Raw genomic sequence first — 27,495 nt, 5'->3', positions numbered from 1 at the left:
CTGCAGATTTGATCTAGATCACATGATCAGCCTTTAAAATAGTCGGCTGTGCATTTGATTTAACTGTGATGAGCGTAAATACAGTGACACTTAGGGAGGGGTAATACTGTATGATGGGTACTTTTGATGTTTTATAAATATATGTTGCTAATAATACAGTATTTTAATTTTACTTGCAGGAAATATTTTGAAATACAAGCCTGAATACTACTAAAGTGAAGGATGAGTGATGCCTTCAGGGCCTAACAAATAAATTGTAAAATGAAGGTGTATTATATAAGCAATACCATTTAAAAAAAAAAAATATTTATAATTAAAATATTAGTATATTATTATATGCACATAGGCTATTTTTTCTTATAAATAGACTATGTGTGGTTATTTCCAGGCCTGTTTCCTCATCCGGGTTTTAAAACTGAATGAATATTTGTTGATATTTTGTATATAATCTGTTTCTTTACGTGTTTTTCAGTCAAAGCAGTGGATATAAAGTTGTATCACAGCGCTGTCTAGCGACACCAGCGCGACATGTTGCATGGCATTTTGTTTGGCGCCGATGGAGGGAGTCACTCCTGAGATCTTTGGTCAGTCAGACGGCAGAACTTCCGGTCGGCATTTTGTTCTACGAGAGGAGAGCCTCTTGATGATCGCAACAATCGTCATATTTCTCATTTACTGTCGAAATTGGCTGCACTCATTGTTTACGTCGGCGCAGACCGACTGAAACTCCGAAGAACGAATGTTTCCCCATGAATGTGCGCCGAAACATTCACCCTTGAGTGACGGAAGAAGAACGAATCAGTCCGACCCGGATTATTGTTGATAGCTAGCAAGCTAGCTCGGCAGCTAGCTGGCAAGCCAATCGAGTTCCTTCTGGAGGAGCTGCGAGAGAGAAGAAAGGGGGAGCTAGAGATACGGACACGGACACAAACCAAGCTAAAACATTCCCCTCCCTTTGAGCACAACATCCGAAGGTAAATATAATCACCCATCTTTCTTTATCAACCAAACTTTTTTAATTGCGTTTATTAACAATAACATTAATCAATGTTCTTCTGCAAGACCACCTACGGCGTCGTTAACCATTGACCGGGAGGTAACGGAAGCTAGCGAACTAGCCAGCCGAGCTAGCTAGGTGTGTTTTTGCTCCACCAAGGCGCACGGCCTCAACTGGATGTCATTTGTCGAGCCCGAGGATTGGGCCGTTGCCACGGAATTAAGAGTCTGTGCCGCTGCATTTACATCTACCCACATTAACCCGTCGCATTTTCCCCGATCTCAGGGGAATTTCATTAACATTAATTAACCCCGATTAGCGCTTCCTTGTATTATTTGAATTGAACGGGTGAGAAGCGTTAGAAGCTAACCCCACAACAGTTAGAGCTAGTTAGCATAACTAGCTAGCTATTAAAACACGACTATTGTTGTTAGCGAATGTTGGGTAGATAGCGTTAGTAATCTTAGCTGCGGTCATAAATGGTAACGCTAGCTTCGCAGTTGGCTCGAAAGATCCAGGCAGGCAACTTCTTAGCAGTGTAACAGTTAGCGTTGTTGGTTTTGTTCGCAAGTAGCGGGCTGCAGCCTGCAAATCAGCTAAGATAAACAGTTAAATTGATGCTAACGTAAATTATACATAACCAAATGGTTTGGTTGTCATTATTTCGTGTTATTTGACTTGTGAATATGCACTTTAGTTTGCTGGAGCCTTTGGCAGGGCTAATGTTGGTTTTGGTTGCTATCCTGTTTTGAAATGTTTTGACTGACGACTGACTGAGCACAAGCTACGCTGCCTTTAGCTACAGTTACTTTGCTCCCAAGAGTTTGCAAGTGAGGTTAATGTTGTTAGCGGGAATCGCCGATTTTTTTTTTTTTGTGCCTCTTGCCAAAACAAGTACAACACATACAGTTTGATTGCTTTCTGCAATTAGCCAGTTTGCAGAAAAAAGCGTACGGTGCTACTGGAGGATGCAGCCCCCCACTACTGCCGCCACCATCACAGTGCATCTGTTCCTTTGTGCTGCCTCCTGCCTGTCAGTCTCACAGCTGTCAGCCAAGCCCCTGCGCACGGAGGGAGAGCACATAGACCGAGCATGCTAACGTTAGAGCTAGCTAATGTAATGTTTACAATATCCATCTGTTGATCCTCTCCAACAGTTCTGTGCTGCAGAATCTGTTGCACCCACTCGCTATTCGACCTCAGTGATCGCCTTGCATTGAAAGTTTGTTTGCAACAGTGTGTTTACAGATTTGGTGGCAGCAGCACTCGGCAGAAGTTGCTGAACAAATCTTGCATTTCCTTAGGAGTCATAAGAAGTATTTCACATGTGGGCAACAGTGCTGCATACTGTTGCATTAAGGACTTTGTCGTTGCACGTATGAATATGTGTGACAGTGAATATTGAGATCTGGTGCTATTTTGTTTGGCTAAGTTTTTAAGATTTACTCCTGCAGACACAACTTCTTGGGTATTCATCCCAAAGAAGAATACAACAGTTTTATTTGCATTACAGTATTTGAGTCTGACGCAGAGCCATGTTCTCTTCCTACAGATATAAGGAGTAGGAATTTTTATCTGAAATGTCAGTGAGTCCACCCGAGACTGCACAGAATTCTTCGAAAAGGTATTATTATAACGGTTTGATTCATTTGTCACTCAGTCTTGTCATTTTTGATAATATTGATGCCTGTTAATACTCAAGTGAGGCAGCTTACAATGTTACCGACATGTTTCGAGGGGTTTGTGGCTTGTGCATGTGATTATTGTCTTTTTAAATTTGCCGATTATAATATGTAAACACATCCATCATAATGTGTCACAGGGAGTAATTTAGATAACAGGAGCACCCTGCGCTGGCCTTCCCTCGGCGTGTTTTAGCAGTCATATCTATCCATGAGGTGTAGGCTGCGTTTAGATGCACTCAGAACTGCAGCTGGCTTTTCCCTCTGCTTTTCTTGGACCTCTTGTACAGTCTTATACAAGAGGTCAAGGACACCTAACAAGCACAGGGATTTAAGACAAATTAAGTGCTACATAGGGGCCTAATTCATGCATATCTATCATAATAAGCTGTGAGTCCTACGCTCAGAAATAAGTGAAAGGGTGTAGAGTCTTATAGTAGCAACACAAAGATTTACATCAGTTGCCTACAGTGCTGGCGATGTTAAGTGTATATAACAGGTAAAATCCATGAAGATGAGAATTGAAGAGTAAATACAGGAATATTGTTATGTGCCCACACATTGTGTAGCATCTGCTGTATTTATAGGGTCAATAAGAATGTCAAGTCTCATTCACTAGAGGACACTGTCACTGAGGCTGGTAATTATTTAAAAAAATAAATATATGTACACTGGTGGTGGCAGTATGATTCATAAGTATAAACATGAAAGCTTCTTTGTTTTGTTTAACCTAATAAGTCCAACGTCTAAAACGCAGTTATGTTAATACTGTGTTGTTGTGTAGCAACTCTTCTAAATGTTTTTTTCCCATGCAGAGATTGCATTGGTTTCTATTTTTCTGTTAGCCACCCAGATGTTTGTATATTGCGTATCTGCTATTGGGGGAAACTTAGTAATCTGACACGACATTGCAATGGTTTAAAATATGCATCCGTCAGTGTACTGAGGCTTGAGTATGTCTTACTCAACATGTATATAGAAAATAACACTCATATAAAAAAGTTTTAATCGATAGATTGGTCTCTGACAATTCATTGTGGATTTGCTGCTGCTTGTAGTATTTACCGGTATAACAACATGTCAAGCAGCAGGACCGTGTGCTAGTTGGTGACCTTGTCCTCTTATTGTATCGCCTGGATTCAGCCCTTTTCATTTGCTGAACATCTTGAGTAAGAGCATGAAATTCCTGAAGCTGTGTCCCTGTTTTCTAAGCAGAGAGTGCACACATTGATCAATAATTAATAAAATAAAAAGATATACCAGTGATTAAAGATACTTTAAACCACAGCAGTTTATGTTGAGTAAAAGATCTAATAAGACGTATGTAATTGTGGCATACAGACGATGCAGCAGGCACCGTTTCTCCTTCATAAAACAATATCAGCACCAGGGCAGACACAACATCATACATAGCAAATGTTTCTGCACTCACTCTGCACTTGAGTCCAGTTATTTTATCTTTTTTTTTTAAATAGTATTCTGACCTTTTTCTCAAATCTGTGTTTTGTTATACTCATTGCCTCTCTCCATCACTCAGGTTTGTTTTTGCCCTTCTCTCTCCACGACTGACCTTCCTCTCTTCTAGGTGTCAGGAGATGTGAGGACGGGTGTCGTCCATCGACCCCCTGATCTACCTGTGTATCAACACACTCCCCCACCCTCACCTTCAGCATGAATGGGGATATGCCCCATGTTCCTATCACCACTCTCGCTGGGATCGCTAGCCTCACAGACTGTGAGTGACACACAGCCCTGTTGCAAGCACATTGTCACAGTTTTTGTTCCGACTCTCGTATCAGTGTGTGAAAATGCCAAGCTGAAATAATCTGTCTGAGCAGATGAAAATGTGCAACTGTGATTGCAAATTCTATCCCTGGCCTTGTCCATTTGCTAGTGTTGTCAAAAATAGGGATATGTCGATATATATATATACATTTTGAATATTTGAAACTGCTTCAATACTCATTTTCTGCCGTTTCAATACAGCAGTACCAACTGTGATTTTTTTTTTTTGTGTTGTTTATTTTTGTTGTTGTTGCTTTCTGTGAGTTGACACATGCACCGCAGCAGTGCTCTCAGAGCTCGACCTCCTCTCACTCTTCTGTTTGTTGTCAAAAGTAAACTTAACTTAGATCCTCTCGTGCTTAACACACAACCTTGATATATTTATCTTTTTTTTGATGTTCAATGTTGTCAAGTTTTCCTCGTTATATCGAACGTGGTATTGAACATCGCTATTTTTCAAAGTATTGTATCAGAGTTAGTTATTCCAGTAACTTGACAACACTACCATCCACATATCTCTACTTTTCTTCGACCATGTGTCCTGTGTTGCTCACAGGTTTAACATTTCATACCCTGTGTCTCTCTTTCTCTTTATCTCCCCACCGCTGTCCTTTTCATCACAATCTCTGTCTTCTTGTCGCAGTGTTGAACCAGCTACCCCTCCCTTCCCCTCTCCCGGCCACTACCACTAAGAGCCTCCTATACAATGGGAGGATCGCGGAGGAAGTTACCTGCCTACTTGGCTGTCGGGATGAGAATCTGGCCTCCCAGCTAGCCCATGGCCTCAACCAGGTCTCCACAGAGCACATGTGAGTGTATAAGTGAAAGTGTCTATATGGCAACATTGTGTTTGAGAGACGGGCACTATGTGAGATTAGTCGGGCTGTCAGTGTTAGACTGCTGGGTCTGACATAACTTGGCTTTAAAAAATGAGCAGTAAAAATGGGTCACAACACAAGAGATGCCACTGTTGACTTAATGGAGATGTTGCTTGGGTTTTTCCCTCCCTAATTGAAATACAAAAACACTTTTTTATTGAGATGAAGACATCAAAGGCTTAACTGTTGATAATGCATGTTAATTAACCTGAGGGCAAATTTACCTGATGCAGATACTACTCATTAAAAAGTCAACAAGTGTTTACAGTGCATTAAGATTCAAGATTTATCATTCAAATCACAAATGTGGATGAATTTCAGTGAGATGTATTTGTGGCAGGGGTGAGGCAATGAGGCAAGTAAAACACATACCTGACAAATCAATGTCAAATTACATTAATGCAAAAATGCTTTAAATCCAATTTACATTTATCATAATACAACCAAAGATAACAAAGAGATAGCTACTACTACTTTTGTACATTCGCAAAAATGTGAAATCTTCCAACCCTGCGTTATTGATCAGTGCATGTTTGCATTGTGAATGAACTTCTTTTGTGTGTGTTTTCAGAGAACTGAAGGACAACCTGGGTAGCGATGAGCCAGAGGGAGATGCACCGGTGCTGCTGCAGACCATGCTGGCCAGGAACCCTGGCATCTTCAGGGAGCAAAGTATGGAGATGCAAACCTGTTGCTCATTATGGCGCTGAAAGCATACGATCACAAAGTTGAGCTTCATGTTGATATTCATAAGTAAATGTTTTTTTTATTTTCCTTTCTGAACAGATGTCATGCAGCAGCCAATGGTACAACCGTACAAGATCACCCAAAATTCCATGCATAGCCCTGCCCAGTCTGCAAACTTCCAGCCGGCTGCAATTTCTCCCAATCCCCCAAGGTGAGCCTGTTTTTAATCGGTGTTACCCAGTTGCATCACAATATTTAGTCTTACTACCTACTTGCATTACTGTTTTGTTTTTCTGCTGTTTATTGTGGAGCTTCCTTCACCTTGCTGACTTTCTTTCCATCTCTTCTCTCCTCCACTTTGTCCAGCCGGTTTGTGTCACCTCAGACGGGTTCCAGTAGCCGGTACATGGGCCAGCAGAACAGTCCAGTACCCAGCCCCTACACTCCGCAGAGCCCTGCCACTGGTTACATACAGCCGTATTCCCACCAACAGCCACCTAGCTATAACCAACACCAACAGATACAACAAGGTAGAGTATATGTGGGTTGCATGTTCGTAGGAGACAGACGTCTTTGCTTAAATATGGATTGGTGCTTCTTTGTTTGTGTGTGTGTTTTTGTGGCTGATGTACATTAACTTTTAGAATGAAATATACTTTAAAAGTTTTCAAAGTCGCCTAGAAAGTGTACATAAATGGCCAAAAAGCCCCATTTAGTAAGTCTTTGTGTGAGGAGGAGATCTGCGTTATTGATATAATTTCAGTGGCTTTTGTTTTAAACCGCTAAACTTCAGTTTTGTTTTTTGAAATGATAACATCTAGATTTTATCAGCTAAACATAATTGGGAAGCACATTTTCACGTCTGTCAGGAGGCCATATTATAAAACTAAATCCTTAACTTTTCTCTCCTGAGTGCACTGTGCTTGCTGGTGTTGTACAGTTTGTTGCATGTGATTAGCAGCTGTGGTTTTATGGACAAATTTGTGGACAAAATTCTGTCCCTTCCTTGTTAATCTGCTGTTTATGCGATCATAAAACAACAACAACAAAATTCATTGCTTTATTTATGTAATAGAGTTTCTAAGATTTTTTACTCATATTTGATGCAGATGTAACAGATGTAACAATTCATTTCCTGGATGTTTTCTGAACACAACACAGGACAAGAATTTTTTTTCTGAGGCATAATTGACTTCAAATATAAAACAGGACTTCCATACGTCATAACATGGACGTGATAAACACTAAAAACTCCAAGGATTGGCTAAAATAATTCGATAAATAATTCGATTCAAGAGGGCAGTGTGACTGTTGTGTGACTTTGGCACAGGTATTCAGCAGGTCTGATATTATCAGTCAATATTGGCTTATCGTCATTGCTCTATGTGTTGGCAGATTTGTTTTAAAAAAGAAAATGCAGTGCTGCAAATTGCAGCACATGTCTGATATGCTTATTTATTTATACTTCTTTTTTTTTTGTTATATTTGTTGTACTTTTAGTTTGATGAGTCAAGCTTTTATGTGCAGCAATTAATTTTCCGGGGAATTTCACTATTCAAAATTTAGTGTTATGCTTTCTGTTCTCATCAGCTTAAATAATTAATATTTTAAAGGATGTTATGGTTTTACAGAGCAGGCAGAGTTTTGGTGAGAAAATTCATGCCCTCTGAATATCAACAACAACAACTGTGACAACTGAGGCCCCAACACTTAAACATAAATGATTAAAATGTTGTTGCTTTGCTTTAGAGTGCCTGCTCTGGTGCATTAAATTATACACTCCCAATTCATTGCTAAAATGTTTGGAGGACCTGTATAGCAGGAGGACCTGCTTTGTTTCGATCTTGTTGTTGTTTACAGATGTTTGCATCTGAAATAAGTTCACAGCCAACAGCCAAAATAAGTTTCTATGTATAGTGGTTGAAATTTTAGTGTTTCTTTTACCATTTTGCTGGCTGTCATGAATCCTCCCTGGCACTCCTGTACAAACTGAAGCCCCATTTAACCAAAAATAATTTCTAATCAAATCCTTGCTTCAGTAAAGGCTTATTTATTTTATCAGCGATTTTTTGGACACATCTGTAATTTGTAAGAGAACTTTTTTTTTTTCTCTCATGCTCAACAGTGTTATAATTACCTCACTAATGGATCGTTTTAATCTTTTATTTGGCAGTGTCTGTGACTAGTCCCATGGTTCCAGGTGGCATACGAAATATCCATGAGGGCAAGGTATCGGGGCAGATGGCCAACGCTGCCAACCACCACTCAGACAGACACGGCACTGAGGACTACCTGAACATTGTACACCGGCTGAGCAATGAGGTACAGAGTCTGAAAGTGAAAGTTCTTTGCATCAGGGTTTAAAAGTAGAAAATGCATTTTCTCTCAGCCTCAAATGGATGCCATAGTTCACACTATCATTTTTCAGGAAGCAAACAGGCAACTGTCAGTGTCTGCAAGTGAGCACTCAGATGGGGGGAAAACACTGCTAAAATGATAAATATGTGCAGTGCTATAGACTTCACAACCAGATCTGAAAGGAATTCAGCTGTTAGATTTTACAAACTGCCTCAGGCTAAAAGGAAGAAGAGTTGGGCTGAAGTTCTTAAGGCCGGTTATGTAATGTTTGCTAACCAGGTCCAGGGGCTTCTGAACATATTTGTATGTATAAGTTCTACAGTATATACAGTCAGTTTTTAATAAAACCCGTCAGAGATCTTTGTATTTTCTACTGTTGTTTTCAATCAGCAATTTTCTTAGTTGCAATGATTTTAAGTTGGAATCTCACTAGTTTTTATCTCATGGTGGGAGGATGCCCACGAGAAAGTGAAAAAAGATTAAGCGAAAATGCTGTTATAAATGCATTAGACATGCTGAATAATGTGCTCACCGCCAGGAGGGTCTGCTTCACTGTTTGGTATAAAATTAACTGAGCATTATGGGGAAAGTATGTCAAATCGGTCCCCCTGTTGTGCAAATGTAATGGGCGAAGTAACGACACACTGCATTCAGTAATCAGAGAAGCTTAATTTGCGACAATTGGGGAAAAACTTTCCATTAGCTCTGTTAGGATGTTCTGCAGCACATTTGCATTGGAAGTACAATGTACAGCTCATAACTGTTAGCTTACATCTGTCTTGTCTGTGTGTTGTTCAGGAGGGAGACTCCACCATGAGGAATCCTTCTTTCGCTCTGAGGTCTCCACAGCCTGGCTGCTCCCCAGCAGGGAGTGAAGGAACACCCAAACGTAAGGACACTGGAAGTAGAAAAGAGGCACTACAGTGCTTTCACCCTGCCTACCTTTTTTCTTATCTGGAAAAGCAGCTCCAGGATCTGTAATACTCTGTAATTGAGGTCATTATGTCTAAATAGTGATACAAGGGCACAGAGATTTACTTTTAAGTCTAAGTGGCCATCTTCCTATAAAGCATGGCTCATTATTAGAGTGGAAATACCCCTTGTAGAAATGGCACTGTCAGTTGTCATCACAGTGCTGTGACTGTTTTGTGTGTTTCATTCTACATGCCCTTTGAAGGATAACTTTCTTTTCTCTTTGGTGTTGCTTCCTCACAGCGGGCTCTCGTCCCCCGCTGATTCTGCAGTCACCGCCTCCCTATGCGCCCTCACCGAGGGAAGGAGGACCTGACCAGAAACAGCAGCTCCAGCAAAGGAAGAAAGCCCCGGCGGTGAAAGAGGAGAAAGATATGTACGACATTGTAAGCTCTCCAAACAAGGACTCAACGAAACTCACCCTCAAGCTGTCGAGGGTCAAGTCAAATGAGTCCGATCCCCCAGGTGAGTGAAGATCTTGGATGGGCTATCTTGGCTGGATTCCTATTTTATTGTTATGTGGTTTCCTACACCTCTAGTTTCAAACTTAGTCACTTTCACAAGACTAGGTATTTTGTGCACATTCTTTTAATCACGAAAAAAACATCTTGCCAGCACTTGGAGTACTGGAAGCATCTTCAGTTTTAAACACATGCCTGTAAAAGTGTTCTTTGTTCATATCTCAGGTGAGATTATGCCAGGCATGGACCAGAACTCTGACAATATGGAGACAGAACTGGGCTTTCAGCAGGTGCCTGTTCTCCAGCAAAATCTGGCGGTCCGGCTGCAGCTGCAGCAAGCAGGTGGTGCCAGTGGTCTCCAGCCACCAAGTTCCCCTTATGACGAGGAAGAGCTTGATGCCCTCGCCGAAATCGAAAGGATAGAACGTGAGGCGGCTAGTGAGAAGTGCTCAAAGGAGGTGCAAGATAAAGGTGTGTGGGATATCTCTTAATATGACCATATGTATTAAAAACTCATATAAAAGGTTGTGAATGCATCAGAGGTTTTATGTTTATGTTGATTTATCTTTACAGACAAGCCTCTGAAGAAGAGAAAACAGGACTCGTTTCCCCTGGAGCCAGGCGCGGGGGGACCAGGTGGCCCCACAGGTGCCCCAGGCAGTGGATCAACGGGAGGGGGCAATGCTGGCAAACTGACTCCGCAAGAGGCCACCGCAGCTGGGAACGGTGCCAGCCGCCCAAACCTCATGGTGAGCATCGACCTCCAGCAGGCAGGCCGAGCTGATGGCCAGCTCGACCCCTGTCTGGCTGCCCCTATTCCAGCCCTTGAGGCCCAGCGCTGGCCTGAAGAACCAGCTAGTGGGCCCGCTGCAGTGGAGGGTTCTGACACGGCTTTGCAGTTGAAGCCAGATGGTCGACCGGAAGTCATCAAGAACAGGGTCGATAAACATGATGGCAGGAGAGAGGGTCGGGATCCATCAAAACACCGGCATGATGAGAAGTCCTTGGAAAGACGGGGAGACATGCCAAAGTCATCAAACCGAGGGGAACACGGACGAGACAGAGACCGAGACAGAGACCGAGAAGCTGACCGAGATAGGAGGCATCGGAGCGAGACTGGTGGTCGAGATCGACGCTCCCCCGACTCTCGCTGCCGAAGTGACCGAGATAGGTACCGGTCTTCTTCCACTGGAGAACCTGGTCGGAGTGGCAATAGACAAGATGGTTCCAAACCGGCGTCATCTGCTTCTGGTGCTAAACTTCCAGATTCTTTCCCTGCACATCTCCTGGGAGGGCATAGTGGCGCACTGAAGAACTTCCAGATCCCTAAGGTGATCTGGTCCGACCCAAACCAAATATCTACCCACCTACCAATCATTCAACTCTCACTGCCTGCAATCTCACAAAACCAAATCACACCACTGCTCACTCTTGTTTACGTTTTTTGTTTTCCCATTTGTAAGCCTTTTGTTTATTCCTGGGATTGGTCTTAAAATTCTGTTAACACATTAACACACACCTAACCATCTGTTAAAAGTAGAAGAAGGTGTTTTGTCTTTAGTCGTGTGTGTAATCAAAAGCAAGTACCTTAAAGAAAGGCTCCACTGATTTAACCCAGATGTTGCATGAGGCTAAATGTGTACTGAAGGAATTCAACATCAGTATCATGAAGCCTAAAAATTGGGACCTAAAGAAAGAATGTTTATAAACAGGGTTTCAAACACTTTGTACATTATTTACTGTCAACATTGTCAGAGATGCACCCCCAAGCCACATGCAATTATGCAGATAGTTACACGCCACTTTACACACCACAGCTTATGCTTTAACATGGTAGTAGCTGCTATGTGGTAGCCGTATTTAGCACCCAAGCCAGTCGTTTTTAAGTGTGTAGCTAATCAATGACACAGTGTACTAGCAATGAATGACATGTCCACTGAAAATGTGCCTGAAAGGTCCTGGTGCTTTTTAGTTGAAGTTGCAATAGAAAGTTTTGATAGTTATCCTGGCTCGACCTAACCAGTTATGCTACCTCTGGAGGATTGAAAGTAGCTCCAACAGATTGGTTAAGATGCTACAGGCAGAGTTCAGGAGGACGAAGTGGAACCATAGTAGCAGTCTTTATCATATCTGTCTTTAGTTACAAGTGCTTGATGCTATTCTTCTTATCGGGGCTAACCAATGTTATGATTAAAATGTTGATCGATCGGTTGTATGCGAATCATCGAACCTGTGAGGACACTGTGATGTTAAATAATGATTGGGATTGGCTAAGGTGTTATGACTTGCTGTGGAGGAATGATTTGGATTGAGTCCCAAATTGTATTCCCAAATGCAAGTCTTTAAGCATAAAATGAAATAAGAAACTCTCTTGAGCAGTATGCTTCATGATGAATTGCATTGTCAGAAAACAGAAAAGGCTGGCTTTATTTATGAAGTAAAAATACTTATGCCAACGTTTGCTTGCTGGTTAGTCAAATGCTCCTCTCTCTTGATTTCTTTCAGTCAGTTAGGAATTGTTGTGTACGCTGCCAGTCTGTGCTGCACAGCTCATCAGTCTTCATCATTTAACCAGGTTCAGATGACTAGCCACCTAGCTTAGCAAGTGTTCTTAACTCGATAGTAAACCAACAGAATGCAATGCAAACAACAGGCAGAAGAGAGATATGAAGCCGCTGAGCTTCTGTCTGCAAGGAATATGTACACAACTCGGACATAAACACTGGTGTGCTAATATATTGCAGTGTAACGTTTTGTTGACCAATGAACACTTTCATAACCAGTTTGTTACCTCTTGTGGGTGGGGGAAGTTGCTATTTACTGGCACTGCAGTGTTGATAATGCAACATGTCCTGACTTAAAACATGGAGTGGAGTATTCCTTTAAGTATTTTTATATCAGAGCTATACTGGAAATTGACATCAAAATCACTTATCTCATGTCAGTCAGTTTGATCCATTGTTTACATTTTATTATCTTGTGATTTTTTTTTTCTTCTTCTGTAAAAGAAACCTTGTATTTCTGTCCAAAAAAGTGTGATTTTATTTTTTTATTTATTTTTAGTATTTTTATTGAAATTTGAATTTCAAACTGGACAATCTCAGAGAGCTTTCCTGACCCCTCTTCTGTTTTTTTCCCCCTCAGATCAAACGTGACAAGGAGAGCAGTGGGCCACCTGAAGGTCAATTGTGGGGCCAGCCAAAGGTCAAACTGGAGAGGCTGGGTTTGGTGCAGGACTTTGAGAAGAGGCCCAAGCCTGTAGTGCTTGTGAAGAAGCTCTCCATCGACCAGATCCAGCGAATCATCCGGCACAGCAAGTCTGGAAAGAACAGGATCTCCAAGTCTGGCAAAAGTAAGCACAAGAAGTTGTGAAACTGCATTCAACTAACATTACAGCACGCTTCACTCTCTCTGTACTATGTTTCACAAGTGCTTAAAGAGAAAAGGAATTATTATTGATTACTAACCTTTTTGTTAATAATTTGAAAATGTTATTTACAATTTTTTCAGGTGGTATGGACCCGGCAGTTCTGAAGGAGCTGCCCCCAGAGCTGCTGGCCGAGATTGAATCAACCATGCCCCTTTGTGAAAGGGTAAAGATGAACAAGAGGAAACGAAGCACTGTAAATGAGAAGCCCAAATATGCGGAGGTCAGCTCGGATGACGACTTTGATCCAAATGGAGAGTGTGAGTCAAATAATTGGCTTCTTGTCAGTTCACAAGGTTTGATCTGAGAAATATTCTTAATATGTATGGAACAGTTGAAGCCTGTTGAGATGACTGTTTTCTTACGTTTCTATTGTTATTTCTTTATGTCTAATCTCTACAGCTGCAAGGAAACGGCAACGTCGAGAGAAAGACAGGGCCTGGGACATGGAAGAACGGGAGCGCCGTGGCTCGGGCGAACATCGGAAAAGTGGGCAACGGGACAGCCGACGAGGCTCAGGTAGCCGCTACCGAGATTCCTCAGATGAAGAGTCACCACCACCAAGCATGAGTGAAGGTCTGTATTCAAGTCAGGTGCCACAGCATTTCAAATGAAGTTTCCCTTTCTTTCGATAAGTGTGTGACGGTGATAGATCTGCATAGAGCATCTTTGTTTGGTTTTCAGTTAAATCTAAAGTCATATTAGATTGGGGAGCACTGTTCTTATGTCCATATACAGAACATTAAATACATAAGGGCCCGTGTCCATTAAAGAAAAAGCGCTGGCAGGGCACAGGGATGAAGCACTTGTGCGGTCAGGGAAAAAATGCTGCATGTTTAACGATACGTTGACAGAGGCTTGACTACACAGTTAACTACAAGCTTACAACGTGCAGCGTCATAAAAGCAAAACACTTACCAGCAACATTCAGTGTGCAACTGATCTATTTCCTTGAATAGGCTTTCCTTTCTCTGTTATGATAGTTTGTCTGTAAAGCAGGATAGAAAGACACGGCCAGAACAAGGTTCTCCATTTTCTTGGTTACCAGGGTGATAGGTGACAAGTGTATTGTCATTATTTAAATCACAAGTAAACAAAAGAAGTGTTTGAGTCTCACAGCCTGAGGAAAGAAGAGAAGCTGCTCTGTAGTCTGGTCGCACGGCAGGAGATACTTCTGTATTTTTTGCAGCAGGTTGAACAAATCAAACTTAACAAAAAATTAATAAGATGAAATTTCTCTTTACTCAGTTGCCAGAAAAATGAAAATGAAGGAAAAGCAGAAGAAACGGAAAGCTTATGAACCCAAGCTGACCCAAGAGGAGCTGATGGACTCTTCCACATTCAAGAGGTTCTTGGCAAGCATTGACAACATACTGGAGAATCTGGAGGATGTGGATTTCACTACCATGGGTAAATATCAGTGCTGATTAGTCAACTTTGAAATCCTGAACGGAACCTTGCTGTATTTCATTGTGATTTTTGTGTTATGTTTTTCCTAACAGCAGATGATGATGAGATACCTCAGGAACTGCTGCTTGGTAAACACCAGTTGAATGAGCTCGGCAGCGAGTCCGCCAAGATCAAGGCCATGGGCATCTCTAGCAGGGTACTGCAGTATAGTAATATAAAAACTTGTGTAAAAGCGTTGTGGATATGCGATGCTGCTTCAGATTATATATCTAAATAATTGTCTCTGTTGCAGATCCCATCAGACAAGCTGGTGAAGCTGCTGAACATACTGGAAAAGAATATCCAGGATGGGTCCAAACTCACCACCCTGATGAACCATGTAAGCTCCCTTACTTACGATATAGTGCAGAAATCTATTCAGTATCCGTGTACAAAAATGAAGAAGTACTGTGATTAATTGTTAAACTGCCACAGAAGATTGTTTGCTGGAATGAGTAAAAACCTCCCGCCTCCAGATTGTGGTTTATTTCTGTAAAACACATTTGCATTTATTTTCCCTTCTAACCTCAGGACCATGATGCTGAAGACGAGGAGAAACTCTGGAGAGACCTGATAATGGAGAGAGTCACAAAGTCAGCAGACGCCTGCCTGACAGCTCTTCACATCATGACCTCGACGCACATGCCCAAGGCTGTCTACATAGAAGACGTCATAGAGCGAGTGCTACAATTCACCAAGTTCCATCTTCAGAACACACTGTATCCACAATACGACCCAGTCTACAGAGTGGACCCACATGGAGGTGAGGATAAAGGAAGAGTGAAACTATATTGTGGTATGTGGCTGACTGTGTGAGAACCATCAGCCAGTTTTGTGGTGAATAAATGAGTGTCAACATTATGATCCAAGGAGCTAAGCTGAAAGATGGATAAACAAGTCAGCAATTGATCCCTGATGTCTGGAAATTACAGGGTTGTCATTTGAAAATACAATACTTTTTTTTTCTTTTATTGGCTTTGCAGACTCGTCCTGCATGGAAGTATGTACCTTTACATGATGTAAAAATTACAGCTGTCATAAATTCAGCTTCAAGCTTCACAGTGAGCAGAATGTCTTGCGCTGTGGGAGGAGATACCTTTGTAGAAAAACCTTTAATGAGTCCCTGAATTACATTTAAGAAACGTCTATTCTAAAGCTGTCAGCTCTGTTATTATATACGACAAAGTCCCACCGAGAACATTGATGCGGTTTTTTTTTTAATTCTCTTTTTGTTAAGTTTTTTTTTTCATTAATGGAAATGGAGAAGGTTTTTAACGAGGCTGCTCTTGTCCATCTAGGTGGTCTGTTGAGCTCCAAGGCAAAGCGTGCAAAATGCTCTACACACAAGCAACGTGTGATTATCATGTTGTACAACAAAGTGTGCGACATTGTCAGCAACATCTCTGAGCTCTTAGAGATCCAGCTACTTACAGACACCACCATCCTCCAGGTAAAGACTGTAATGACTGCAGCTATCAGGCCAACGTTTTCACTGCAGTCCATATGATGATTCATATAATTCTGTGTCTCTCACAGGTTTCATCGATGGGAATCACCCCGTTCTTCGTGGAGAATGTCAGTGAGCTGCAGCTGTGTGCCATTAAACTCGTTACAGCAGTAAGTCTTTTTTTTTCTCTCACTTCGTCTGATCCACTACACCACAGTTTTTTTTAGTTTTTTTTAACACTTCTGCATGTGTGTTTTTTACTCACATGTGTTTTTGATCTCTTCTACAAAACTGAAGATAGAGACTGACCACCTTTTATTATTTCCTGTCTCCAGGTGTTCTCGCGTTATGAGAAGCATCGGCAGCTGATCTTGGAGGAGATCTTTACGTCTTTGGCCAGACTGCCCACCAGCAAACGCTCCCTCAGGAATTTCAGGTAATTTGTTTATGAATTCAAATTGAAGTGCAGGGATACAGCATTAAATGAGGGGCTTGATTATTGTCTGGCCATCAGTGTAACAAAATAATAGTAGAGGCAGAGGCGAAGAATCTCTGGTGTAAAACCAATAATAGTAACTTATTATTCATCCTGAACTCCTGTTTCCCCAGGCTGAACAGCTCAGATGATGACGGAGAGCCGTTGTACATCCAAATGGTGACGGCCCTGGTGTTGCAGCTAATCCAGTGTGTGGTCCATCTCCCCAACGATAAGGACATTTTCGACGAGTGCGACAAGGTAAGAGTAAGCCAACACATGCAAGCAAGCGAATATACAATTTATACAGATTTCAAGTCTTATTCAGTCTTATACTCACAAGTTCTTATGGTTTTTAGGTGGATCAAGATGTGTTGATAACCAACTCGTATGAGACGGCGATGAGAACAGCACAAAACTTCCTCTCAGTCTTCCTCAAAAAGTAATTACCATTCTATTTTATACATCCTTGAAATCTGCCAAGTATTAGTACAGTTGTACTGAAGGATTACTCTACAAACGTGGAAGAAAAGGCTGAAGAACTGCGACTTTGTCTATGTTTAACCCCTTTTCCTCCTCCCACTTTCTTCGCTTTTCCCCTCCCTCAGGTGTGGCAGTAAGCAGGGAGAAGAAGATTACCGGCCATTGTTTGAGAACTTTGTCCAGGACCTGCTCTCGACAGTAAACAAACCCGAGTGGCCTGCAGCAGAGCTTCTCCTCAGTCTGCTTGGTAGACTACTGGTTAGTATGACAGAGCTCTTTCTTTAAATTGGGGATGAAAGTGTTTTCCGAGAATCTACAATGATTTGTTTGCACTGGTGTTTCTTCAGACATTTCTAAAACGCTATTGAACTGTGTACTTGCTCAGAAGTCTGCCATGAACAGAATTACTTTTTGATTTGTGGTAATGAAGTATTTAACACCTAGACAGCCTTAAGTAGGAAATAATTTGTGTTTAATGCGCCGATGGGTTCAGTTCTTTTTTTGCGTTTCTTGCTGACACCTGTTCTTATGTTCTTTCTCTCTCTCTTCCTCTCTCTGTCTATCCGTCCATCAGGTTCACCAGTTCAGTAATAAGCAGACAGAGATGGCTCTGAGAGTAGCATCTCTAGACTACCTGGGCACAGTGGCTGCTCGTCTGAGGAAGGATGCAGTCACCAGCAAGATGGACCAGCGATCAATTGATCGTATCCTTCAACAGGTAGAAGAACAACTTCACATTTGACGTTGATGGTGACAAAAATAAGTTAAATGGAACAAGCAGAAAAATGTTTGCTCAAAGTCTTGCATCCCAACCATTTTGCTGAATATGGATTGGTTTGAATGACACATTTTGTGATCTTTCTTTCTGGTAATATAGGCTCCAGGTAGTGATGAGACCCAGCAGCTGCAGAAGGCTCTACTGGACTACTTGGAAGAGAATGCTGAGACAGACGCCTCACTGGTGGTGCGTTTACATTAGACTGACTGAGCGACTTCAAACACTCTGGGCTTTACATCTGAAATCTATGTGCATGCTTTTCGTTCCTGAAATGGGCTATTAAGTCACATATGGAAACACCTTCAAGTAACTGGCTTGTATAAACAAAACACTAAAAAAACATCCATTAAAATCATTAGCCTTCAGTTAATACTGTAATCTGCTTATATTACTCACCAATGCACTCCAGCTGTAATGTCTACGTTTCAAGGCACACATAACAATTCTGACTTGTAGTGTCACTTACTAGGTATAAGTGGAATTATTATTTGATTGAGTGTAATTTTTTTACTCAAAATAAATAATTATATTCTTTAAATAAGCTGCAGAATACTGAGACCTTATTTGTCCTCCAGTTTGCCAGAAAGTTCTACATTGCCCAGTGGTTCCGGGACACCACCACAGAGGCTGAGAAGTCCATGCGGAACCAGAATCAGAAGGATGACGACTCCTCGGACGGACCACAACATGCCAAGGAGATGGAGACCACCGGTGAAATTATGCAGCGTGCTGAGAAGCGCAAGAAGTTCCTGCGCGCCATCATCAAGACGATACCATCTCATTTCGCCACACTGAAGTAAGGATGTGTCTCAGCATATATCTCATAGAACATGAAGTTATTTGATCATTCCTACCTTTCATGGTTGCACTTTGCTGCGCTCTATTTGTTTTTCTAGTCCAATAACATTCTTCCTCTTTGCTATGCTCTCCAGAATGAACTCTGACACTGTGGACTATGATGACTCCTGTCTGATTGTGCGTTATTTGGCCTCCATGAGGCCGTTCGCCCAGAGCTTTGATATTTATTTAACACAGGTACGATTTCAGTATTTTTACCATAAATATCTTTGTCTTTTTAATGAGTCAGCTACACAAAATAAGCTATAACAGGTGATATTCGGGGCTCACTGGTTTGTCTTTCTTTTGAAAACTGTGGAAGTGTGTTTAATCATGGCCTTCTGTATGTCATTTTCTTTACAGATTTTGCGAGTCCTTGGGGAAAGTGCCATCGCTGTAAGGACTAAAGCCATGAAATGTCTGTCTGAGGTTGTGGCTGTTGACCCCAGCATACTGGCAAGGGTATGTTAGGATCTGTGTTTGCAAAGACTATTTATCATGCCTGAATTGCAGGATAATTTCACATACTTTACATAATCCTCTATTCTCGTCATATTCTTGTGAAGTAATTTTTTCCCCAGTGTATCTGACACTCTCTTGTCCACTTCTGCAGTCCGACATGCAGCGTGGCGTCCACGGTCGTTTGATGGACAACTCCACAAGTGTGAGAGAAGCGGCTGTAGAGCTGCTGGGAAGATTTGTGCTTAGCAGACCTCAACTCACTGAGCAGTACTATGACATGCTCATAGAGAGGATACTGGTAAGTTGACCAATCAGATTCATAGACGTTGTGTTGTGAAGTATTATAATCCCTATGTAACTGTTACATATAATTGTGTATGTAGTTACTGAGTATTTGCCATCAATGGATGAGCCTTGTTTGGAATATCATTGTATACTATCATCATAATGCTGAGTTATAGGTATTGGTGTGTCCGTTTAATATTCGACAAACAACTATGCACCTCTAACAACCTGCATTTATATGCAGGTTGTGCTCATGCATGTCTGGTCCGTTGTCTCTTGCTTTTTCCGCCACATTGTGCTGGACATACCCCGCTGTGTTTTTCGTACTTTTCCCTAATGTGACCAATTGCTTTGAAATTTTCTTTGCACTCCACTATTACGTTGTGGGCTTAACTATCATGCTGTGCACTGGCAGTTGATCGTTATGGCCAGAACCCACCTGACGCATGTTCAATTTGTCAAGAACCTCTTACAAACTAGCTTTTTGATTAGGTATCCTTTAATTGTGGTCCACTCATTGTTGGCACACTGTTCACATTCACTAGTGTGGAGATGGAGCTGCCGTTGCACGCACCTGTTTAACACATATGCAAATGAACGAGCAGGGCCGTTTCTTTTATTAGGCGAGAGTTCTAGTTTTCTTCTGGCCACTGAGTTTACATGGGGAAGCATTGCAGGGACTGAGTTTGAAGAAAAGTCGCTTATAATGGTTCGTTTTGGATGATTCAGGTTTGTGTTTACATGATTTAAATAAGGAGGAAGTTTAGGCACACAATCTAGGATTAACAGATCATTGTATGGGCTGTGATAATTTAAGCTATAAATATTGAAATTCAGTCCAGCAGACCAGCTTTGCACTTATTCTTTGTACTCAGCATCTGAGAAGTGAGCACATTGAAATTGTTGTGCCTGTTGTCATGTAAATGTTCAAGAGGGTTCATGAGAAGTTCAATCTTCATTACAGTCTCACACTGCCACCTATTGGCAGAAAAATTATATTGCATCCCACGCAGACGTCTTAACAGTGAAAACAGGAGCCTTGTGTTTCATGTAGTGCTTGCAGAATCCTTCATGAATTGATTTTGTTTTGATGCACAGGACACTGGTATCAGCGTACGAAAACGGGTGATCAAGATCCTCAGAGACATCTGCCTGGAGCAGCCGACCTTCAGTAAGATTACTGAGATGTGTGTGAGGATGATCCGCAGGGTCAATGATGAGGAAGGTATCAAGGTAAGGAGTTAACTGCACCTTCTCCACTTTCTGTTGTTTTCACAGTGTGACTTTCATCATTCTTTATTATTCTATGTATTTCTCTTTTATTACGTATCTCTGTATTGTAACATAATCATGACAAAACTTTGAGTTTGAACAGTTTGTACAAAGTGTAGATCCAAACTAAAGATCCAAGACTAATGAACTTTATGTTCTTTATAGAAACTGGTGAATGAGACATTCCAGAAGTTGTGGTTTACTCCGACTCCAAACCATGACAAAGAGACCATGACCAGAAAGATCCTCAACATCACTGATGTTGTAAGTTTAACTGACTTACCACTTTGTTTTATCCTCTAATCTAAATTTAATACTTCAAGAAAAGGGGAAGTTTAGTTGGTGTATTTTTAATCTCATGTCAACTTTCTTGTTCAGGTTGCAGCGTGTCGAGACACCGGCTATGACTGGTTTGAGCAGCTTCTTCAGAATGTAAGAATTTGATTTGGTGTTTGAGCTTCAGCTGGTAGTGAATATGTCAGTGTTGATACCTATTTTAAAACAAACATTGTCTCTTTTGCTCTAGCTTCTCAAGTCTGAAGAGGATGCATCGTATAAACCAGCCAAAAAGGCCTGTGTTCAGCTTGTTGACAATCTGGTCGAGCACATCCTCAAATATGAGGAATCTCTTGCAGGTATGCAGGTTTATCATTTAACACCCACTTTTTAAATATTTATTAATATTTTTGAGCCGCTGTCTGTACTTGTAGTTGATAGAATAAATAAAAAACATTGAACTGTTTTAAACAGAACTTGGTGTAATCTTTATTTCCTCTTTCCTCTGTAGAGAACAAGGGTGTGAACTCAACACGGCTAGTGGCGTGTATCACCACCTTGTACTTGTTCAGCAAGATCAGGGCCCAGCTCATGGTCAAACACGCCATGACCATGCAACCCTACCTGACCACAAAGTGTAACGTAAGTTATGTTTATCAAATCCATTCTGTTATTGCGTAATTATCAAGAAAATCAATTATTCTTATTGGATAATTAGCGATCCTTTACACTGGCATGAAGAAATGAACACAGTAAAGAAATCATTATCAGACTTTCCTCAGTAATTATTGTTATATTGTTTCCCCTGCAGACTGCCAATGACTTCATGGTCATCTGTAATGTGGCAAAGATCTTGGAGCTTGTGGTACCTCTGATGGAGCACCCCAGTGAAACTTTCCTTGCCACCATCGAAGAAGACCTCATGAAGCTCATCATCAAATACGGCATGACGGTGCGTGGCAGTGTTTTCAGAAACTTATATGGTGTCCAGCTTGCTTTGTGAAGGTGTAATCAGTGTTGACATGATTGTTCTTCCTTCCTGTCTTCAGGTGGTCCAGCACTGTGTGAGCTGTCTTGGAGCTGTTGTCAACAAAGTCACGCACAACTACAAGTTTGTCTGGGCTTGCTTCAACAGATTCTATGGTGAGATATCCAGTTAGACAATGAGTTTTTTGTGACAGTGATATATTTTGGTATTTCAACTTTCCAAACAGGTCCATGATTTAATTGTATCCCCATGTCCCTTAAAAGAGTGGCTTTTCAGATTGACCTTGTCAACAGTGATAGAGAAAAAAGTAGGACACACAACCTAGGTCATCACGAAAATAACTTTTTTTTCTAGGTGCACTTAACAAGCTGAAGGTTCAGCATCAAGAGGATCCTAACAGCACAACGTTGGTAGCAAACAAGCCTTTCCTGCTCCGATCGCTCTTCACTGTGGGTGCCCTGGCCAGACATTTTGATTTTGATCTGGAGGAGTTCAAGGGCACCAACAAGGTAACATTGTAGTTGATGTGTAATAATATTAATGATGTGGAAAAGCTATGGATTGCAACTTTAAGTCCAATTATTTGTGTTCAGGCTCTTTTCTTTCTTGCTGATGGTGAATTGACGCTGTCTCACAACTATGTGTCTATGTATATTGTGTACAGGTTGTCATCAAGGAGAAAGTTCTCGAGCTGCTGCTATACTTCACCAAACACGAGGATGAAGAAGTGAAGACCAAAGCCATCATCGGCTTAGGCAAGAACTCCATTTTAAAATTTTATTAGGTTTGACAAATAAAAAGGTCACCATATTTAATGTGTGCAAAAACGTTAGCCACTGAGTGTTTCAATGATTGGACACTTGAGATGTTGTGTTGCTGAGTCACTGACCTTCAGTGTCCAGGCAGTAAAGTAAGGCCAGAAAAGCTGATCTTTAACAGATTTTCTTGCCCCAGCAGGTTGAGATAACATAGATGAAGGCTGTTTTGTTCACTTGTTCTTACTTGTCTTTGCCGTTTGCTGTTCAGGCTTCCTTGTGATCATGCATCCCAGCCAGATGTTTGTGCCGGATGTGAAGAACTTGTATAACGGCATCCTGGCTGACAGCGCGTCCTCCATCAACCTCAAAATCCAGATCCTCAAAAACCTGCAGACGTACCTTCAGGAGGAGGACACGCGGATGCAGGAAGCAGACAGAGAATGTAAATGAACCTGTTGTTGCTGCTGAGGTGTAACAGCATTACGTCCTCTTGATTTTATTGGTTGCACCTCCAGCAATAAACATGATAAAACAGTGATTAAATAGGTAATTAACACATCGTATCCTGTGTTGTTGCAGGGAAGAAACTGTCCAAACAGGAGGATCTGAAGGAGATGGGAGACATCTCTTCAGGGATGAGCAGCTCCATTATGCAGCTGTATTTAAAACAGGTGTTGGAGGCGTTCTTCCACACCCAGTCCAGCGTACGGCACTTTGCTCTCAACGTCATAGCCCTCACACTCAACCAGGGTCTCATCCATCCTGTACAGGTAAGTTGGAGAACCACTCCACCTCCAGTAATTAATAGATAATAAAGTGCTTCAGCTTATGATATGGCAATAGATTTATTCAAAATATATCAAAACAATGGATTTTTCTATTTTTGGTCATCATTTCAATACTGCAGGTGATCCACTTTCTGAAAGTGTTTTATGAATTAGTCTCCTAAAGTCTAAAAATGACTAAAAAAATAACCAATATCCATTATTTAATGTGCTGTGAACGTAACATCTTTTTTTTCCTGTCCGTGCAGTGTGTACCCTACCTCATTGCAATGGGAACAGACCCAGAGCCCAGCATGAGGAACAAAGCTGACCAGCAGCTGGTGGAGATTGACAAGAAGTACACAGGATTCATCCATGTGAGTCATTGATCAGTGTCCACAGGGACCTTATTTTCCTCTGAGAACAGCTTGTTTATTCAGTTATGGAAAAATATTTGAGTTTGCATTATTATGTCATTAATCTTGTAAATATTAAAATTCTGAGTTTAAATTTCTTCTCCAAAACTAAACAGTGCCCCTTTAATGCTAAATTCATCACAGCCACAACAGCACTTTTTTTTGTTTCTCACAATTTAGACTTTTTTAGTGCTGAAGAAGTTTTGCAACATGAATTTTAGTCTCCATATTTTAATGGCACATGCCCACAGCAGCAGCTCTGTCAACAGTTGTCTGAAACGCTAAGTGTTTTAACACGTCTGTCTCAACATATTCTTTCACAGATGAAGGCAGTCGCCGGGATGAAGATGTCGTACAATTTGCAGCAGGCCATCAATATGTCTCGTAAGAGCATCATAAGAGGATTCAGACAGGACGAGACCCACTCAGCACTGTGCTCGCACCTCTTCACCATGATCCGGGGGAACCGGCAGCACCGGAGGGCTTTCCTCATCTCACTGCTGAACCTCTTCGACGACAGTTCTGTGAGTAAACCTGCAGTATTCTCATCATGCCTTGGCACTGCTGAGCGTGAAGCAGAATTTTCTTATTAACTGCATGCCGAGTAAACACCTGCTTCATTTTTTTTTTTTTTAACACATTTGGCAGCAGGGTGTTTTAGCAAGAAGTGCAATAAATCGTTCTTATACGACTCTACAATAAAATAAAAAAAGGTTTTTTATGAAACATGTTTCTGATGAAAATTCTAATAAGCGAACAATGCAACGTGAGTTTGTACCAGGCACTGACCCTCCATCGTGCTTTTCCCCTCTTTTCTTTGTTTCTGCAGAAGACGGAAGTGAACATGCTGCTGTTTATAGCAGACAACCTCGCCTGTTTCCCATACCAGAGCCAGGAGGAGCCTCTCTTCATCATGCACCACATAGACATCACCCTGTCTGTTTCTGGTAGCAACCTGTTGCAAACCTTCAAAGAGGTAGGATAACAGTATTCACTGTAGTTTGTCCTCTCATTGGGGTTTTTTAAAAAAATCCCGAAAAGCAAGCCAGTATTTTAACAGTAATAATTATATATATATTCATTTTTATCCATTTTCTTGTCAATTTCTTCCGTCCAGCTTCTGCTAAAGGAGCCGAGGCGCAAGGAGAAGAAAGTGAAAGTGAAAGAGTGGAAGAACACGTCAGAAGGAGAGGATGAAGAGGAAAAGATGAACTGTGATTCTCCCAGAAGTCAGGGGGATGTACACAGCGACCAGGACAATGACAATGAAGATGTGGTACGGCGGCCGAAAAAGGCCAGAAAACCTGTTGCAGCCAGCTCAGAGTCCGAGTCTGACATTGATGACTTGGATTTGGAGGATGTGGACAAAGTGATGAGGCTGCTGCCAGACAATCCCTCAGGTCTCCTTGACTTTGCTAATGCTGTTCAGGGGATCCTGTTGCTACTGGTGCTCAAACAGCACCTGAAGAACCAATATGGATTCTCTGACAGGTAAGAACTACAAAACCTTTTTTTCTTTAGAGCCTTTATCGAAATGAATGTATCAGCATTGTTTTGTGGGGATTAATTTGACCAACTCAGACCTTCCATGACCTCTGTAACTGAGCATGTTTTTTGTCTTCCAACAGTAAAATTCAGAAGTACTCTCCAACTGAGTCAGCCAAGGTGTACGATAAGGCAGTGAACAGAAAAAACAATGTTAACTTCCACCCACGACAAACCATCGACTTCATCTCCAACAACATGGCTCACGCCACACTGACGAACGAGGTCAAGAGGCGGGTCGTCAGACAGTACCTCGATGTAAGTAATGGAGCTGGATGTTTTATGTACATCACTGACTGCCAGTTGATACTTCAGCAACACCTTTGTGAATGTGAAAAAACTGCTGTGCCCCAGTCTAAGAATGGTAAAGAAAACTTAGTAAGTTTCTTGTCTCTTTACTCTGCACAGTTCAAGGTTCTGATGGAACATCTTGACCCAGACGAAGAGGACGAGGAGGGAGAAGCGTCTGCCAGCGCGAACATCAGAAACAAAGCCATAAACGCCCTACTGGGAGGCCTCGGCCCCTTGTCGGGACCCAGTCCGCGCAATCAGGCGGGACCAGAGACAGATGACGATGATAGCGAAGGCGACGAAAGGACCCCAGGGGTGAGAGAGACGGATAGATACACACACTGTTTTTACAAGACAAGTTAAACATTTCTGATAAAATATTACAACCTTTTTTTTCCCTTCTGTTCTTTCTGCAGTCCTCTCGAAGGTCAAGGCGAGCAGGTGACTCCTCGGACCCCGGCCGTATGAGCGAGACAGTTGATGCTATGGACGTGATCGCCCTCTGGTGCCCCAAATACAAAGACCGGCCGCAAATAGCTCGAGTCGTCCAGAAGACCTCCAATGGATACAGCATCCACTGGATGGCCGGCTCCTACTCGGGGCCCTGGGCCGAGGCCAAGAAACGCGATGGCCGCAAACAGGTGCCTTGGGTGGACACTATTAAGGAGTCGGACATCATTTTCAAGAAGATTGCCTTGACCAGCAACCACAAACTGAGCAACAAAGTAGTACAGACTTTACGCTCATTGTATGCAGCTCGGGAAGGAGGGGCTAGCTAATGCCTCCCGTGTGGTGTTTATCCCCCCCCCTCCCTCCCCCCAATATTTTTTTTTTTTTGGGTCCTCCTGCTCCATTTCTACTTTATCAAAATCCTCCTCTTCCCTGCTCCTGCTCCTCCTCCTCAACCTGCCACCTCCAACGACACAGCCAAACTTCACTGGATTCCTACCCCCCTCCTCTCCTTCCTCATTTTTTTAAGAAAACACAAGAGAGCAAGAATATTTGACACTACATACTTTTACATGAGTTATTCTTGCAAAAATGAAAATGACACAAAACAGAGGACTTATTATATTAGAGGGACTGCTCATGTTTTGTTTGTGTAAAAGTGCAGAGGATAGAATCCAGAAGGCATTAAAGGAATAATTCACCCAAATTATCCCTTCAAAAGGCTATCAGAAAAGAGACCTGGAGGGAAATGTTTTGTCAACATTGTTGTGGGAGCTCCTTCGCTGTTGTGCAGCAGATTCTAGTCGCTCATTTCTACTCCCACTGTATCATAGTTTAACACGACAAAAAACTAAAATGTTTATATCTCTGAAGACAAAAAAGCTGTAAAAAAAGAATAAAACCTTAAGTGAATGTTGGAAATTAGTCTTTTTGATGTTCTTATTAAAGTGTTTTTGGAGTTTATTATACTACTAGCACCCTGATGGTTTTTCCTTTTAGCTTTTAGATATTTGAAGGAAAAAGAAGAAAAAAGAAAAAAATAAGAATTTTTATTTTTGTTCACTTTTATTTGTCCATGCTGTACAATGGCAGAGTCCTCTGAATATAATTTATTCTATTTCGAACTACGCATGCAGTATATGTGGCCTATTGCAGGAGGATATTTTGTAAATGTAGATTTTGTTGTATTAGGTCACCCTAGTAATAAGAGGAAAGGGGATTCATACCCTTTCGGTGGAACAAATACTGCAATAAATTTTCTACTTCTCTTTG

At 41.6% G+C, this 27,495-nt stretch overlaps 1 protein-coding gene across 3 annotated transcripts; it reads left to right on the top strand.

Annotated features, from left to right (window-relative positions):
- The first annotated feature begins 601 nt into the window (after positions 1–601).
- On the top strand, positions 602–27,495 carry nipbla (NIPBL cohesin loading factor a). Of its 3 annotated transcripts, none has more exons than XM_084360403.1 (49): positions 602–974; positions 2,550–2,621; positions 4,265–4,414; positions 5,108–5,273; positions 5,914–6,014; positions 6,129–6,240; positions 6,396–6,559; positions 8,203–8,351; positions 9,186–9,276; positions 9,603–9,824; positions 10,046–10,291; positions 10,394–11,151; positions 12,965–13,172; positions 13,331–13,507; positions 13,650–13,823; positions 14,496–14,657; positions 14,753–14,853; positions 14,950–15,036; positions 15,228–15,459; positions 15,995–16,146; positions 16,233–16,313; positions 16,479–16,579; positions 16,753–16,879; positions 16,978–17,060; positions 17,227–17,359; positions 17,676–17,819; positions 17,979–18,065; positions 18,455–18,675; positions 18,812–18,914; positions 19,080–19,178; positions 19,330–19,476; positions 20,562–20,696; positions 20,901–20,999; positions 21,114–21,167; positions 21,262–21,370; positions 21,523–21,653; positions 21,823–21,963; positions 22,061–22,154; positions 22,354–22,508; positions 22,664–22,754; positions 23,026–23,199; positions 23,337–23,527; positions 23,791–23,898; positions 24,261–24,461; positions 24,767–24,913; positions 25,055–25,428; positions 25,566–25,740; positions 25,891–26,088; positions 26,190–27,495. In XM_084360403.1, exons 3-49 carry the CDS (start codon positions 4,351–4,353, stop codon positions 26,550–26,552), a joined length of 7,632 nt encoding a protein of 2,543 aa, XP_084216529.1. In that variant the 5' UTR covers positions 602–974; positions 2,550–2,621; positions 4,265–4,350; the 3' UTR covers positions 26,553–27,495. The 3 variants fall into 3 exon arrangements, with proteins under 3 accessions (XP_084216529.1, XP_084216528.1, XP_084216530.1); XM_084360402.1 differs by having other exon boundaries at positions 14,750–14,853; XM_084360404.1 differs by having other exon boundaries at positions 603–974; positions 10,394–10,569; positions 14,750–14,853.

This window comes from Pagrus pagrus (genome assembly GCF_965226575.1).
Source record: "Pagrus pagrus genome assembly, chromosome: 8".
NCBI classification, from domain to species: Eukaryota; Metazoa; Chordata; class Actinopteri; order Spariformes; family Sparidae; genus Pagrus; species Pagrus pagrus.
This window is presented reverse-complemented; position numbering and strand designations above follow the sequence as displayed.